At 43.3% G+C, this 16,741-nt stretch overlaps 1 protein-coding gene across 26 annotated transcripts in view; it reads left to right on the top strand.

Moving 5' to 3' along the window:
* DYSF (dysferlin) overlaps positions 1 to 16,741 on the top strand; it is a 223,366-nt gene that overhangs the window by 168,104 nt on the left and 38,521 nt on the right. For all 26 annotated transcript variants that reach the window (XM_032652801.1, XM_032652812.1, XM_032652808.1 and 23 more), the window contains one exon: positions 15,702 to 15,800. In XM_032652801.1, coding sequence (XP_032508692.1) covers positions 15,702 to 15,800 — 99 coding nt within the window. The remainder of the gene's footprint in view (positions 1 to 15,701; positions 15,801 to 16,741) is intronic.

Here is a 16,741-nt window from a genome sequence, read left to right on the forward strand (position 1 = left end):
TGAGTGCCTCTATACTGTTCTCCATAGTGGCTGTATCAATTTACATTCCCACCAATAGTGTAGGAGGGTTCCCTTTTCTCCACACCCTTTCCAGCATTTATTGTTTGTAGATTTTTTGATGATGGCCATTCCTATTGCCCGGCAGGTGCGTGAGGGTCAGCCCCAGTGCGTGTGTGTGTGTGTGTGTGTGTGTGTGTGTGTGGCTTTCCAGGTGTTTGGCAGCAGGTGTGTCTCACTTTTTAATTATTGTTTGAAAATATTTTTATTTCACTCTTATTTTAGAAATACTAGTTTCACTGACACTTATTTCCAGTCATCACTTTGAAGATACTATCTCACTAATCTCACTACCTTCTGGCTTCCGTTGTGCTGTTGTCTTCCTAAATCTGAGGACTGTTTTTTTGCCTTTTTACTTTTAATTAGTTCTGGATGGTCAACCATTATCTCTTCAAATATTACATATTCCCCATTCTCTCATTTCCTTCTAAAATCCTGATTAGATCTTCAATGGACCTGCTCTATTCTCCATGTCGGTTCAACTTTCTTTCATATTTCGTGTTTCTTTGTGTTACACACTGGCTAATTTCTGAAGATATGTCTTCTAGTTCACTAAGTCTCGTTTCTAAAGGTTATGTAACCCTGTCTATTGAGTTTCTAGTCCTAAGTATTAATATTTTTATCTCTAAAAGTTCTCTTTTTTTCCAAATCTTCTTGTTTATTTTTGAAAGTGTCTTGTTCTTTTGCCATATTGTTAATGCCTTTATTTTTTAAACAGTTTTTTTCTTAAAAGTCCCATTTCTGTTAATTCTGCTTTCTGTTGTCCTGACAGGTCTGATCTGCAGTTGGTGTTTCTAGCTGACTCTCACTCATGGTGCCTTGTTTCTTATGTGTTTCACTATTTTCAATTGTGAACTCATGTTCCTTGGAACTTTATCTGAGAGTGCTTTGAGGCCTGGATGAAAGTCACATTCTTTCAGAGAGGACACAAGTTCACTTTTACCAGATGCCTGGAAACACTACAAACTCAGATTCACTTAAAACTAAATGTTTGGCTTGGGCTTTTTGGGCCCCACCGTTAGTTTGCATTTTGGCTCCTTATTTCTCTGGATTTTTGATTTTTCATTTGCCTCCAAGGATCTTCTTTACATTCCTATCAGCTCAGTCATGCATTTAAAAAGAATTTTAAAGATATCTTATTAATTAATTTAGGTGTTCTTACTTGGAGGGTTTCTCTGGTCCTCTAGTTCGCCATTTTGCTGGAAATCAGTGTCTTTGTTATAGTTTTCAGTTTGACAGTCATGATGTCTTCATGAAGATTCTAGTTCCTTCAGGACCACATGCACTAACTTCTCGTTTATGGGATCCTCTTGAGGCTTCCTGTGACCATAAATTGGTCACTTGTTTTCTTTCGTTTTTACTCAACCCTTTAACAGAACACTTATCTTAGTATGTGTCCTTAGTATGTGTTCAATATGAGGATATTGTCCCCCTTCTTTTGAACCTTAATCTTTTCTTTCTGTCCTCACAGAGGGAAGTCCTTGCTTGTCAAGAACCAGGAGCTCCAATGGCTCTTGCATTAGTGCATAGGCCCCCTTCTAATCTCAAACTCAGGTAAAAGGAAGAAGGAAACAGTCTAAGGTTGTTGTAAATTTACCTTGCCAGTTAGGAATCCAGCAGGGTGGGAGAATTAAGAAGGAAAACAGGATCAGAGGCTTTTCTACTGGGCTGAAGAGTTTGTTTTCTATGTTTGTTGGGGCAGTCAGATGCTGGCTGGCTAGGTCCGAGCCACAGTTCTTGCCTATGGAACCCTATATAGGAGTTTCTTAAATAAAGGAGAGCAGGCAGGGGTGTTAGTCTAGGGAAGTTTCTACAGTCTTGGCTGTGTGGACCCTCAACCTTGTGAGCTCAGACACCTGATGGGTCAACTTTCTTAGGGCTAGATGCATATTTTTCAAGTTTCTAGACCAAGGTTACCAATGTATGAGTTTACAGTGAGAAATACTTCTGCCTGGGGGATGTGATCTTGGATAGTGGTCCAGCCTGTGGTCTCTCTATAGGCTCAGCAGTTGGGAAGCCAAATTGTGACTGGAGATGAGTGAAGAATCAGAATGAGGAGAGAGGAGTTCTGGGATTTGAAATTGAGTATCAGCTGTCCAAAACGGACTGATACCTCCATCTCCAAAGAAAGGGACAGCTTTAGTCCCTAACCCTGGGATCCTGCCTCTGATGATGCTGGTGTGAACAGTCAACTCTAACTCCTCTTCTCTTACATTTCCAGGACTGATCAGTTCCTTTGTTTCCTGACATAGCCTTTCTCTAGATGTATTAGTACAATTTACCCACTTACGGTTAAGGCTCAGTGTAGAAGCTGCCCTTCCCTTTGAGATGATTTTGCCTCTCCTTGCTCTGAACCCCTCCGCATTGATTTCATGGTCTGATTCTCCGAGGGCAGCCCTAGTTCTCTTAATTCCAAGTTTTGGGGGGAATGCTTCACTGCAGCTTATGGGTACCGACAACAATTTATCAAAAGACTTGGAAGCAAAGGTTTTCTGAGCAAAGGAATCAATGACAGGGTGTGTCTCCCAAGTGAGGAAGTATTTCCAGAAGGTGCCCAAGGCAATTTGTCTCAGTGCACCGTGCTTGCACCTCTGGCCTTGAGAGTTTCAGGGGCAGTGTTTTCACCTTAATGACATGAATGTTTTTTACCTGTACTTTTGTACATATCAGATGTGCTAACGAGGCAGGTACTTATCTTCTCCTTAAAGCAGGTTTCCTAAGGACATGTATTTGGCACTATTGGTTTAGCAAGAATTATTGTATGCGCTTGAAAGTAACAAAACTGTACTTCTTTAAAAATATCTCTGGTTCAGATGTGTTGCCAGTGCAGCCTGGCCTCCCCCCACTCCCATTAGTTCTGATTAGGGAGGTTTGATGCCTGTCACTGTGTGTAATCTGGACCTTCCTTTGTGAGTCATTCCTTCTCTCATTTTCTCAGAGCAAATACAAATCGCCCATCCAATGACAAGGGAAGGCACAGGGGAGGCAAGGGGAGGGAAATCAGAGCCGAAATCTGTTAGCTATTTGGAGTAATTGGTTATTTGCTGTGTTTGCTGGTTGGGAAGCAGAGCACATACTTTACGGTCTCTCCTGTTACGGGGGCTGGAGTCACCCGCCGATATTGGATCCTCGTTGCCGGAGCCCTTGGCTCCGGGCGCCTTTCCCCTGCTTGGCATTCCTGTGGTCTCCTCGGGGGTGCACCCCTCCTCCCTCGATGCGCACTGCAGGGGGGACAGCCCAGGGTGAGACTTGTCTGGCGAACTCCAGGGCCTCATCAGGGAGGAAGAGGCCCCAGCCCCCACCTAGCAGCCCTCCCTGCCTCTGCCCCGTACTCCCCTCTTCCCGAGAGGTCTTTCCCCTGGTCCACAAGGAAGAAGCTTCATCTCTTCCCAGAGGGAAATTCTCGGCTTTCCTTGAAAATCTACAGGACAGGAAGTTCTCTCTGAGGTCTAATTTAATGCCTTCCTGCCCCTGATGGTCCTGTCATCATCCCTGTCCCCTCCCGTTCCCCAGCCTGGGTCAAAACAGTGCTTGGAACTTGGTTCAGCGCTCACTGCTGAGTACAGGTTCCCCCTGAGGATGCTCAGTGGAGCTTATCAACCTGCCCAGTGACGTGAGCACCTACCTCTCTTACGTTCACGGAGGCATGGGAAACCAGCCTGAATTAGCAGCGAGTTCAAAATATAGAATATTTGAAAAGTAATATGACTTTGTGTATGAAAACTCACACAGTAACTAGAAAGTAGGTTGACTTTGGCACATAGTAGGCTCCCCCAAAATACTTCTAAAATTGAATTTAAGATAGCTAAGATTAGTGTCTGTAGTTTGATGAATGCTTCTGCAGCCTTGGGAAGGCCTTCAAAAATAGTTTTTCTCTTAAGTAGATGGCTGGAACTCCTGTCAAACAAAACTGTCTACATAAGCAGAACGAAGGTAAGGCAAGTTTTTGCCCAGGCCCTACCGGAATCATCACAGATTTTGAGTAGCAATGTCTCATTGCTTTCTTCGTAGGTTTGAACACTCTTCTTCCATTCACCCTGCTGGATAGATTCCATTCGTGTGGACTTTCTGCATAGGTTATGGGGTCATGCTGTCCTCAGAGGACCAAGTCATGGGGCCCCCATACATACCTTAGGCTTCTGAGTTTGGAAGAGATTTTCCACAGGTCCCCCACCTCACTTGCGCCCTCCATCTGGATCAGGCCAGTAGTCAAATTGTCAGGTCCTGACCCTTCTCTGCTCATCATCTGCTTGACTTTGCCAGATTTCAGGCACACTGATTCACGGGGCCTTTTGGAAGCAATTCAGCATTTTGGTTAAAGGTCTTCCTTTTCCTCCCACCTCTGCTGGTCCAGCTGGAAGTCAGAGTAAACAGAGTAGTGATCCCTTCCACAGACGTGGAGGCAGAACTGCAGGGAGTGTCCACACGAGACTGAAAGCCCAGTCTTCCACTCGTGGGAATAATTAAGTGGGTTTTTTTGTCATTAGTATGTAGAGTTCTGCTGAATCAACATGGTAGCTGACTGTGGGTGTAAGTCTGTGTGGTTTGGGGGCGCATGAAACTTTTAGTATGCATGGGGTGGGATAGGTTCAGAGTCGGGGCGTTGCACGTCTAGGGGTTTGTCTGGTTTACATGGAGGTGTGAGTACTTGCATGTTATGTCTGTGTTTGTATTGATGTGTGTGTGAGCAAACAGACTCAGTTTTTAAATCTCAAGACGTTAATTAAAGAACTAGAGAATCATCACGTCATTATTCCAGTTCTGCAGATGTTGAGCTATGGGGCAGCAGCATTGGGGGTCAAACTGGTGATGTTGACAACATCAAGAAGAGCGTTTATCATGGTAAACTTTATAGGTCACAAAATATCTTCACAGACACCAACTCGAAGCCTATACTAATCCCAGTGTTGGGTTCTAATATTACGATCTCGATGATGCTGGTTTGTGCTAAGACAGAAGTTACTTTCAACACAGTCTAGGATGGCTACCTTCTGGTTGACGTAGGCAATGAAGGCCTGCTTAAAATTAGTTTTAATAAATGGAGGTGGGTGTATAGTTCCCTATAGTGACTCCAAGGTTTAACATTGTAACCTTGGTGATAAAGGAATTTGACCATGAACTTTTCTCTTTGATTCAAGAGTTCATCCTGGGGAGAGAACACAAGCGATACTCCCTGCCTTCCCCAACTTGCCTAACTTCACAGAAAGTCAGGCTTGGAATGATTGTTGTCAATTTTGCCATCCATATTCATGAAATGCGTCAGGCTTACTGAATGAAAATGGGAGATTAAATGGTCTGAATGTGCCGTGCTGATTTGGGTCTTCGGAGGGATTAGGGTGCCCATTAGACTGGATCAAGCCTGGAGAAGCATGTCTTTGTTACATGGCTCTGGTTGCTCAGGAACTGAATGTTGGCTATTAGCTGAAATTGGAGAGGCCGCCAGTCCGTGCCTTGATCAGACTTACTTGCTTGGCTGGCTGAATGGTGAGGGACCTTGAACCTTGGGCACAGGGAAATAAAGCTTTAATGGCCAGACTTCTTGCTAAAGCCTGAGGTGACACTTCAACAATCAAGACATTTGCATTTGTTTCTCCTCTTTGTCGTGTTCCAAGACTAGATGCTTAGCTATTACACAATGAGGTCAAGAGCACACTTCGAATTAGAGAGTGTGTACGACCATTTCCCTTTTGGAGCTTTGGATTATCGGATTCCACTAACACCAGAGGGTGGCTTGGCTTTGGCACATCTGGGATAAGGCATGGGAGGACCGTCCTGTTTCTGTGGGGCTCATTCTCATGGGGGGGCTAACTTATTCTTGGGCTTCTTGAGGAAGGGAAGGAAGAAGTGGGCCTGAAGTAACTCCATCAGAAGCCAGGTTAGTGAAATAGCAGGAATGATATTTTCAAGTCACATCTGTGAGCGTGTTGAAAATATAACTTTATTTTTCTGTAATTCAACTTAATCTCTCTTTTGAGCTCACATTTTTCCTGGCAGAAAAGTCCTGGTAACTTCAACCATTTAGGTTTAAGCTTTAGTTAGTTTTGGATTTTTCTTTCTTGTCCTCACGCCTGGGAGGCAGCTGAATTCTGGGTTGGGCTTCCATAAGGTCATGACCTCCACAGGAAGGGACCCCTGGTCACTAGTGTGTGCGCATCCCGGATCTATTGGGCACGCAGACCAAACAGACTATATCTCATTATCTCGACCAGAAGGCCCTTTCAGGTGTCCCGGCTCTCTCTCTCGACTACCTTTCAAGCCTTTCTGGGGAGCACGGTACAATTTGGCAGCTCCTTTGTGACACTCCGGGGTCTACAGGAAATGACGAGGACTCCCTCAGGCTCTCTGTCCCATGACACCCATGCAGCCGTCTTCTGTCAAGTGCCATACGCCCCAAACTGTCTGGCAATTTCTGGATGGCTGCTGCTTACTGGATCTCCAAGGTTACAGAGGGGTCTATGCCATGTACACTTCGGGGCTAACCTGTGGCGGAGGGTGTGGGGCTGCCTTACCAGAAACCCTCACAGACTCTGGTTCTTGCTTCCTCTCCCACTCTACTCTTTCATCTCCTCTGTAAATAGCGGGAGAAGGGCTGGAAAGAACATCCTCTTAAACCTCTTTTTTTAATGGCATATTATCTGCGTTAGGAAATTTAAAAGCCAGGGATCCTGCCTCCCCACCCCCCTGCTGTCTAGGCATTCATATATCCGTTAGATATTGACTGGCCTCCAAAAATGCGCCAGGAAATGTTCTAAGGATTGGTTGGAGGTATTGCGTTAAAAAAGATAAACATCTGTGCCATCATGGGACATAATAAACAAGTACCTAAATAAAATATATGGAGTGTCTGATGGTGATAACTGCTAGGGAGAAAAAGCAAGGAAGGGGGAATGAGAATTGCTGGGAGGGGGATAGTGATTTAAAATATGGTGAATAAGGAGGGGAAAACAGATCGTAGTTAGTCAAGACTTGAAGGAGGTGATGAAGTGACTCAGGGGAGGACTAGAGTTCCTGCCGTGGGAGGAGCATGAAGGCTCTGGAGATGTTCGCAGACTGGGAAGGCCACCGGGGTGGGAGCGGCGTGAGTGAGGAAGCAGTGGAAGGCCGTGAGGTGGGGGAGGTGTGAGGGCCTGATCATGAGAGACTTTAGCTTGCTGTTGTTGTAAGGGCTTTGGCCTTATTCCAAGCGAGTTAGCAAATCACTGGATTTGCACAGAGAGGCGATGTGTTCCGATGTGTGTGGCTGTCGTATTGAGAATAGATTTGGGGGCAAGGGTGAAGGCAGGGAGGCCAGTTAGAAGACTGGTGCCATTCAGAATGAGAGAAAATATTTGCAAACAAAGCAACTGACAAAGGATTAATCTCCAAAATTTACAAGCAGCTCATGCAGCTCAATATTAAAAAAACAAACAACCCAATCCAAAAATGGGCAGAAGACCTAAATAGCCATTTCTCCAAAGAAGACATACAGATTGCCAACAAACACATGAAAGGATGCTCAACATCACTAATCATTAGAGAAATGCACATCAAAACTACAATGAGGTATCATCTCACACCGGTCAGAATGGCCATCATCAAAAAATCTACAAACTATAAATGCTGGAGAGAGTGTGGAGAAAAGGGAACCTTCTTGCACTGTTGGTGGGAATGTAAATTGATACAGCCACTATGGAGAACAGCATGGAGGTTCCTTAAAAAACTAAAAATAGAACTACCCTATGATCCAGCAATCCCACTACTGGGCATATACCCTGAGAAAACCATAATTCAAAAAGAGTCATGTACCACAATGTTCACTGCAGCTCTATTTACAACAGCCAGGACATGGAGGCAACCTAGGTGTCCACTGACAGATGAATGGTTAAAGAAGATGTGGCACATATATACAATGGAATATTACTCAGCCATAAAAAGAAACGAAATTGAGTCATTTGTAGTGAGGTGGATGGACCTAGAGTCTGTCATACAGAGTGAAGTAAGTCAGAAAGAGAAAAACAAATGCCGTATGCTAACACATATATATGGAATCTAAACAAAACAAAACAAAACAAAAAAAGTTCTGAAGAACCTAGGGGCTGGACAGGAATAAAGACACAGATGTAGAGAATGGACTTGAGGACATGGGGAGGAGGAAGGATAAGCTGGGACAAAGTGAGAGTGGCATGGACATATATACACTACCAAACGTAAAATAGATAGCTAGTGGGAAGCAGCCGCATAGCACAGGGAGATCAGCTCGGTGCTTTGTGACCACCTAAAGGGATGGGATAGGGAGGGTGGGTGGGAGGGAGATGCAAGAGGGAGGAGATATGGGGATATGTGTATATGTATGGCTGATTCACTTTATTATAAAGCAGAAACTAACACACCATTGTAGAGCAATTATACTCCAATAAAGATGTTTAAAAAAAAAACAAAACCCCCAAAACAATCCAGATGATGGGGACCAGGCCCATGGTGATAGGGGAGAATCGGTCTGATTCTGAGTATGTACTGAAGGTGGCGCCAACAGGATTCGCCGATGGATGGAATGTGGGGCATGAGAAAGAGTCCAAAGTGACTGCAGGGGTTTTGACGTGAGCATCTGGAAGGAAGGAGTTGCACTTGCTTATAAGAGGAAGACTGTGGAAGGAGCAGGTGGGTGGGTGGGAGGTGTGATTAGGAATTGGATTCTGGAGATGGCACATTCGAGAAGCTTGTTAGATGTCTAGTCGGAGATGTTAAACAGGCAGCTGGAGTTCAGAGGAATCATGCAGGTTGGAGAGAGCTCCACGTGGGGTTCCTCAGTGTATATGTTATTTAAAGACATCAGACTCGAGGGGAACCCCAAGGGAGTAAGAGTGGATGGGGAGGAGAAGGGGTCTGAGCCTGGAGCCCCAGGCTACTCAGATGATCAAAGCACAGGTGACAAGGAGGAATCAGCAGAGACTGGGAACGTGTGACCAGTAGGGTGGGAGGACCACAACCGTGATGCTCTGTAAGGCAAGGGGGATGTTTCAAAGACAGGAAGTGACTGCCTCTATCAAATACTGCTCTTGGTTGATTTTTGAGGCCTGAGTCCTCGGTGACCTTGACAGGCAAGTTTCGGTGGAGCAGAGAGAATGGAAAGACAAGAATTAGAGGCAAGTGTAGACAACTCTAGACGTTTTTCTGCAAAAGGAAGAAAGAAAGTAGGTGGGAGCCAAAAGTGCGGTTTGAGGGTTTTCTTTTTAAATGATGGGGGACTAGTGTCACATGTTTGAACGCCGATGGGAATGATCCAGTAGAGAGGGAAGTGTGATGACACAGGAGAGGGGGAAGAGGATCACGTCCTTGAATGGGTCAGAGGGCATGAGTGCAGGGGTGGCCTTGGGTCGGGGTGCAAGCAGAGCACCTTTGTAACAGGAGGGCGGGCGGGTGTGGTGCCGGTGCTGGTGGGCTTGCAGGGGGTGGGGTCTCTTCTGATTGCTTCTGTTCTAAGAGAAAGAGGAAGCAGGGTCACTGGCCCAGAGTGACGACAGGGAGGAGGTGTTAGAGGGCTGAGAGGAAAGGAGAAGGTGTGGAATGCTCGTGTCCGGCGTGGGGAGAGCAGAGGACCAGGGAGTTGAGATGGAGTGGTTGACAGCAATGGACCCACTTGAGGCTGTGACATGAACTTGGAGTGAGACCAGCCTCTGGTTTGCTATTATTCAGCCACATTGGATGTGATGGGGAAGAGCTGGGTTTAAACCTAGGTTTGGTTGGCCAGAAATACAATGGAGCAAGAGAGGGCCAAGGGAATTTAGAAGTGGGGAACGGCCAAGAGGCCAAGTATAAACTAGCTAGGATGTAAATTGTGATTCTGCTGCATGTATCATTTCTGTCAAGAATGAGGACGATTAGAAGAGGACTTACCTGCAAGATGCAGGGAGAAAAGAGGGACTGAAATCACTGAGCAGCCGGCTAGCTGGGGTTACCAGGGGTTAGGAAAGTCACCAGCCCTGCTTCTCACCAGTGTGTCTGCTTAAGGAGAACCAGCCATAGAAATCACCTGGAACTTGGAGGGAGGAGGAAATTACAGCTGAGAGTTCTCGGGCAGAGTTGAGTGTGGTAAGACTTAAGTCCTGTTTGGTGGTCAATTGCTAGTTCTTAAAAAAAAAAAAAAACAAAAAAATCTTAACTCTAATTTCCTTAAAATAAATACTTGAGATTTCTGCTTTTGTTCTTCTGTTAGAGGTTATATGCTTGTATTTTATCATCTGTTCTTTTTTATTTTAACACCTTTTGTTTGCGATAATCCACAAAAATACAAGTCCCAATTTAAAGTATACAATTCAGTGGCATTTAGTTTATCAACAGACTTGTGCAAACATCATCCATCATCAACTTTTTATATTCATCATTCCAAAAAGAAATCCTGTACCCCAACAGCAGTTGTCCCCCATTTCCTCCCAACCACTAATCTATTTTTTGTCTCTATGGGTTTGCTTATTCTGGACATTTCATATAAATGAAATCATGCAATGTGGTCTTTTGTGACCACATATGAACTTCTTTCATTTAGCATAACGTTTCCAAGGCTCATCCACGTTGTAACATGTATCAGTTCTTCACTGCTTTTTATTATCAAATAATGTGCCATTATATGGGTACGTCACATTTTCTTTATCCATTGATGGACATTTGGATTGTTTCTACTTTGGGGCTATCATGAATAATGCTGCTATGAACATTCATGTACAAGTTTTTGTGAGGACCTAAGTTTTCATTTCTCTTGGATATATAATGAGGTGTAGAATTCCTGGGTCATATGGTTACTCTCTGTTTAATCTTTTGAGGAACTGCCAGGCTATTCTCCAAAGTGACCGCAACATGTTACATTTCCACCAGAAGTAGATGAGGGTCTCAGTTTCTCCACATCTTTACCAACATTTGTTATTATCTGACTTTTTGTTTATAGCCATCCTAGTGGTGTGAGATGTTCTCTCATTGTGGTTTTGATTTGCATTTCCTTGATGGCTAATGAGGTTAAGCATCTTTTCATGTGCTTATTGGCCATTTGTGTATCTTCTTTCAAGGAATGTCTGTTTTAATCCATGGCTCATTTTTATTGCGTTATTCATCTTTTTATTATTGAATTCTGTGAGTTCTCTATATATGCTGGTTACAAATCCCTTATCAGATACACATGGGCAAATATTTTCTCCTGTTCAGTGAATTACCTTTTCATTTTCTTGGTGGTGTGTTTTGAAGTATCCTATTGTTCTTTAGTTTTAAAATCTTTCATTTTTAAAATTATGTAAGGAATACATGCATACAATGAAAAATAAGAAAACTTTGAGTGATACACAAGAATAAAAGGAATAAACAAAACATCTGTAATCTTATCATTCACAGATAATTGCTGTGAACATTTGGGGTTTGATCCTTTAATTAAAAAGAATTCTCATTATTCAGTTTTTAACGTGTTGTAAGTCTCATCCATTGTGAATAACTTTCCATGTCAATAAACATTTCTACAACATCATTTTTTTTTATGTTGTACAACATTTAATCACGTGGATGTACAGTTTGCCCCAAAAGTTCCTTATTGTCAGATGCTTAAGTTGTTTTTCCCTGTTATAAATGTAGTTAAATCTCTATGCATATCTATAAATACTTTCTTTGAATAGATTTCTAGAATGGGAGCGATGGGTCAAAATGTAGGCACATTTTTGGGACTGTAGAAACATGCAGCCAGATTTCCTTCTGGAAAGATTGTGGCCAGCTATGCTCCTGCTGGCAGTCTGTGAGAGAGCCAGCCCTTGGCCAGAAGCTAACCTGGTCCACACAAAAAAGCAATACTATTGTCAGTAGCACCGTGCTGGGCACTGTTCTAAGCGCTTTATACATACGACTCATTTATTCCTCACGATCACTCTGTCAAATTGGTACTAGTGTTTTTCCATTTTACAGACAAGATAATTGAGGCACAGAGAAGTTAAGTTTTGCCCAAGGTCACACAGTTAGGAGTGGCAGGATTTGAACCCTGAGGCAGACTCCCTTCTGGGAGAAAGCCTGGTACTGTTAAGTACAATGCTGGCTATTGCTTGAAGATAGTCTTTACAATGCTAAGAAAGTTTCCTTTTATTCTTAACTCATGAGAGCTTCATTTAGAAATAACTAAAAATTTTATAACAATTTTATAACCCCTCACACTCCCTTTTTTTTTGCCTATATAGTTCAAGGGTTGATAAGCTTCTTCTTAAATGGTCAGATAGTAAATACTTTAGGTTTGGGGTACATAAGGTCTCTGTCACAACTACTCAGCTCTGCTGTTGTAGTTAAGAGGCAGCCACAGACAATAGGTAAATTATAAAACCAGGTGGCTGGCTACCGAGCCATAGTTTGCAAATTTCTGTTATAGATGATTATTTGGGTTTTCTCTCCTTGCTTATTGATACTGAGCCACTCCTGCATTCTGGAATAATCCAGTCTGACCATGCAAAATCTACTGCTACAATCTATTTGCTAGTATTTTATTTAGGACCTTTATATCTCTGTTCAGGAATAGGATTGATGTGTGTGTGTGTGTGTGTGTGTGTGTGTGTGTGTGTGTGTGTGTCCCTTGGTCAGGCTTCACAAAATAAAAGGGAGAAACTTCATTTTTTTTCTATGCTGTGGAGCAAAGAATGATCTATTCTTTGAGAGACTGAGAGAACCTGCCTCCAAAGAAACCATCTTGGCCTGATGTCATTTTTGGAGGTAGTTCTTTGAGATCTCTTCCACTTTCAGGAAGTGATCTCTTCATGTTTTCTATTACTTTTGAATTAATTTTGGCAATTTATATACATTTTTAGAAAGTTACCTACTTCATCTAGATTTTCCAGGGTTTTTCCATTGATTTGGGTGTAGCAAATCTCTTAATATTTTTATTCTCTCCATGATATCGTTTTTTTTTGTTTTTGGCGGTACGCGGGCCTCTCACTGTTGTGGCCTCTCCCGTTGAGGAGCACAGGCTCCGGACACGCAGGCTCAGTGGCCATGGCTCACGGGCCCAGCCGCTCCGCGGCATGTGGGATCTTCCCGGACCGGGGCACAAACCCATGTCCCCTGCATCGGCAGGAGGACTCTCAACCACTGCACCACCAGGGAAGCCCCATAATATCTTTTTATTTGATCTTTCTTATTCCTAATGGTGTACCTACTTTTTAACATTAGATTTGGTAAATAATCTAATGTTTATTTTTCTGGTCTTTTGAAAGTTTGCTCTGGAATTGAATTATCGGTTGTAATATTCTCCATAATTCTACTCATCATTTTCAAATTATCTTCCTACTTTTCTCTAATTTCTTGAGTTATCAGGTTATTTATTTTCATTCTTTTTGTATAAAAGCAAGAATATTCAAGACTAAATTTTCTTTTGAGTACAGACTTAGCTACCAAGTTTTAAGGCGTAGCCCTCTTACTCTTGGTATTTTCTAAGGATCTGTGATTTTAGTTTTGGTTTTTCCTTTGACTCAGAAGGGTTTTAAGAGTACATCTTTAAATTTCTAAAAGGTTGGAATTTTTGATTTTTGAGTTTCTCATTAGTTTCTAGTTTTATTATTGAGGTCAGAGAGTGTGACTGGTAATGGGTTTATTCCTTGGACTTTATTGACATTGGCTACGTGGCTTTTAATTTTTTCTAAGTGCTCCAATGGTGCTGGAAAAGAAGGTGTAAGTTCTGTTTTTAGATTACATGATGTTTGTGTATTTAAATGACACTTTAATCACATTACTCAGAGTCTCTGTCTCCATATTCTTTTTTAAAAGAAATTTACTTGGTTTTTCAAGACCGAGGGAAATGTAATGACTTTCCCACAGCTATCGTGTTCCTGTCATTTCCTCGTACAAAACACACTGATTGTTGCCTTTTTATGCCTGACTCTGAGCCTGAGTCATAAACTCAGATCTTTAAGTATCTGAGCTGGGGAAGAAAAGAAAGACTTAAGAGGAATCAAACAGCTAACTTGAATTCCATTCTAACCATTCCTACTTCTGTGTACATATTTGCCTGTGTGTTAGCGTGTGTACTTTGGGGGGATATATATGTGTGTTTCAGCATATACATCTCCTTGGGCATGATTGTGTAAATGTGTTCTTTTGTGTGTCCGTGATTGGGTGAGTTTATGTGTGTCTGTGTATGTTTCTTCATCCGTGGCATTTTTTTCTTCAAACTGAACTTAAAACATCATGGGCGGTGTCTGCCTTGCTGGCTGTTTGAAGAGTCATTACAACTCAGAAAGCTCTGCTACCCTGTATCTTAACCCATCTGAACCTCTTTTCCCCTTTTTGGCTGCAGAAGATCCTCCTGGTAAGTTGGTCAGACAGAGACTCTGTAGATTCAGCCTTACTCTGGCACCCACTTGGTGCTCTGTCTAGGCACCATATTCTGGCCACACACATGGTGTTAGGGCCGTACTTCCAGGATGGGTAGAGACTCTGAGAACCTCAGTCCACGCTCTCCCCATTGTACCTGTTCAAGTTCCCTTGGTCTGCCTGCAGCATGTGCTAACCCTTAATAAGGTAGAGCAGCATGTCCTAACCCTTGATAAAGTGGAGCTTGACGGACTGGGCATTGGTCTAAAGGGAGCACCAGCATTTCCAGAAACTCATGATGGGGTTCAGTTCATTTTATGGAATCAGAGCAAGCTCCTGGAAGATCCCCTAGTTGACCGCCTCAGACAGAGGAGGAAAGCGGACCCCAGAATGGGCTCTCCCTACACCTTGTCCTGGGCCCTTCCCGTGGAACCGGGTGAGCTTTACCGGCAGGACAGACCAAGTGCCTGGGCCTGCGTGGGTTTTGGGGGAGACCAGGGAGAGTGATAATCCCACCTTCAGAGAGCTTGCTGACTCCCTGAGTGACCAGACACCTGCACAGGACACAGCTGAAGGAGGATTCTAGACACAAGAGCCAAGAGGGCCTTGTCCAGGAAGAGTTAAACGGCGGGGAGACCAGTGTGTACCCCAACAGGCCCATCCACCTTTGCCCACAGATATGAATAAGCGAAGGAAGGAAGGGGCAGAGAGTGTGTTGTCACAAACTTCCTTTCTCCTCACCTAATTTCCCCCATTGAGCATAGTGTCTTTTGAATAATGGGCACTTAGTATTCGTTGAATTTCAGGGACTCTGCCTTGATTTGACCTTGCAGGAGACTAAGTTCTGATTTTGGAAGATTTTCTTTGGCTGTGGTCTGGCGGGGTTCAGGATAGCCCTTTGGGGTCTGAGTTTTCCTGGGTCTACTGTATTTTATTAATAAATAACACTTTATTGACATTTCCCCCCAAAGAGTTATCCTATGTGTCCTCTGATTTTAGCTTCAGTATGCCCCTGGAATGCAGGGGGACTGTGATGATTATGCCCATTTCACAGAAAGGAAAAGGGAAGCCCCAAGAGCTTAACAGAATCACACAGTGCAGGTAGGCAGGGCCAGGGCGAGAGCCTCTGCCTCTCAACGCCAAGCAAGTGTGAACACCTTTCTCCTGACTGCACAGTTGACCCCTGGAGAGGCAGAGAGTTCCAGCTGTCTGCTCCCCCGAACTCACACCAGCAGGAGAGATTTGCAGTCCAGGCCAGCCCATCAGCCTTGCTTGGTGTTGGTCCAGAAGAAACTTGCTTGGCAAATTCTGTTTCTGAAACAGTCTCTTTTTTTCTACCCACTCAGGAGGAGGAGTTCATTGATTGGTGGAGCAAATTCTTTGCCTCGATAGGGGAGAGGGAAAAGTGCGGGTCCTACCTGGAGAAGGACTTCGACACTCTAAAGGTGAGCCTTCCTCACAATGTCCTCTTCAGTCTAGCAGTCCCTGGGCACGTGCACTGGGCAGCGGGAGATGCAACTGAAAGCGAATATATGTATACCTATATGTATATGCATATATATTTATGGGTGAAATGATACCTGGGATCTGTTTTAAAATGCTCAAGAAAAGTAAGGATGAATTATTTAGATGATGTGGGTCACCCTCTGATAGGTGTTCATAATATTAAAGTTGATTGAAATTGCAAAATATTGAAAATTGTTAAAGCTTGGAGATGGGTACTTAGGGATTTGTTATACTATTCTGTCTCTCTTAAAGTTATTTGAACTTTTCTATTATAAAAATTTTCCATTAAAATAAAAAGGAAAGTCTATGTGAGAATGTACCTCTGATTCCCCCACCTCTGCAACTGGGATAGAAATTACCTAGCACATATAAAAATATGGTAAACTCTGTTTCTGTGGAAAAAAACCCGAGAGCCCGAAAAACAACACAAAACCAGGGATGAGTCAGCCAAATTCTGGTATTTTGAGGAAATTCCACAAATACAGTTATACTTTTTAAAAGCAGACTACTTTTAAAAAAGATAACCAGAGGTGACTCAAAATTACTCCCTGAAGGAGTTACATAGTGTCATGGAGAGGGTTACCAGGTAGAATTCAGGGTGCTCAGTTACACTGGACTTCAGATATATAATGAATAATACTTTAGTATAAATTTGCTTAAAATATTGCACAGAACGTACTTATCTAACAACCATTTGTTGTTTATCCAAAATTCAAATTTAACTGGGTGTCCTGTATTTTCACTTGCTAAACCTGGCAGCCCTACCTAGAGAGCAAGAGGGGGCCAAGGCTGTCAGACACGCAAGAAAAGCCCAAGGAGCTCCCTGACAGAGACTAGATGAAGGGGGCTTGAGGCTTTTTGGAGTGGTGTGTGACCAGTA

This window comes from Phocoena sinus, chromosome 13 (genome assembly GCF_008692025.1).
Source record: "Phocoena sinus isolate mPhoSin1 chromosome 13, mPhoSin1.pri, whole genome shotgun sequence".
NCBI classification, from domain to species: Eukaryota; Metazoa; Chordata; class Mammalia; order Artiodactyla; family Phocoenidae; genus Phocoena; species Phocoena sinus.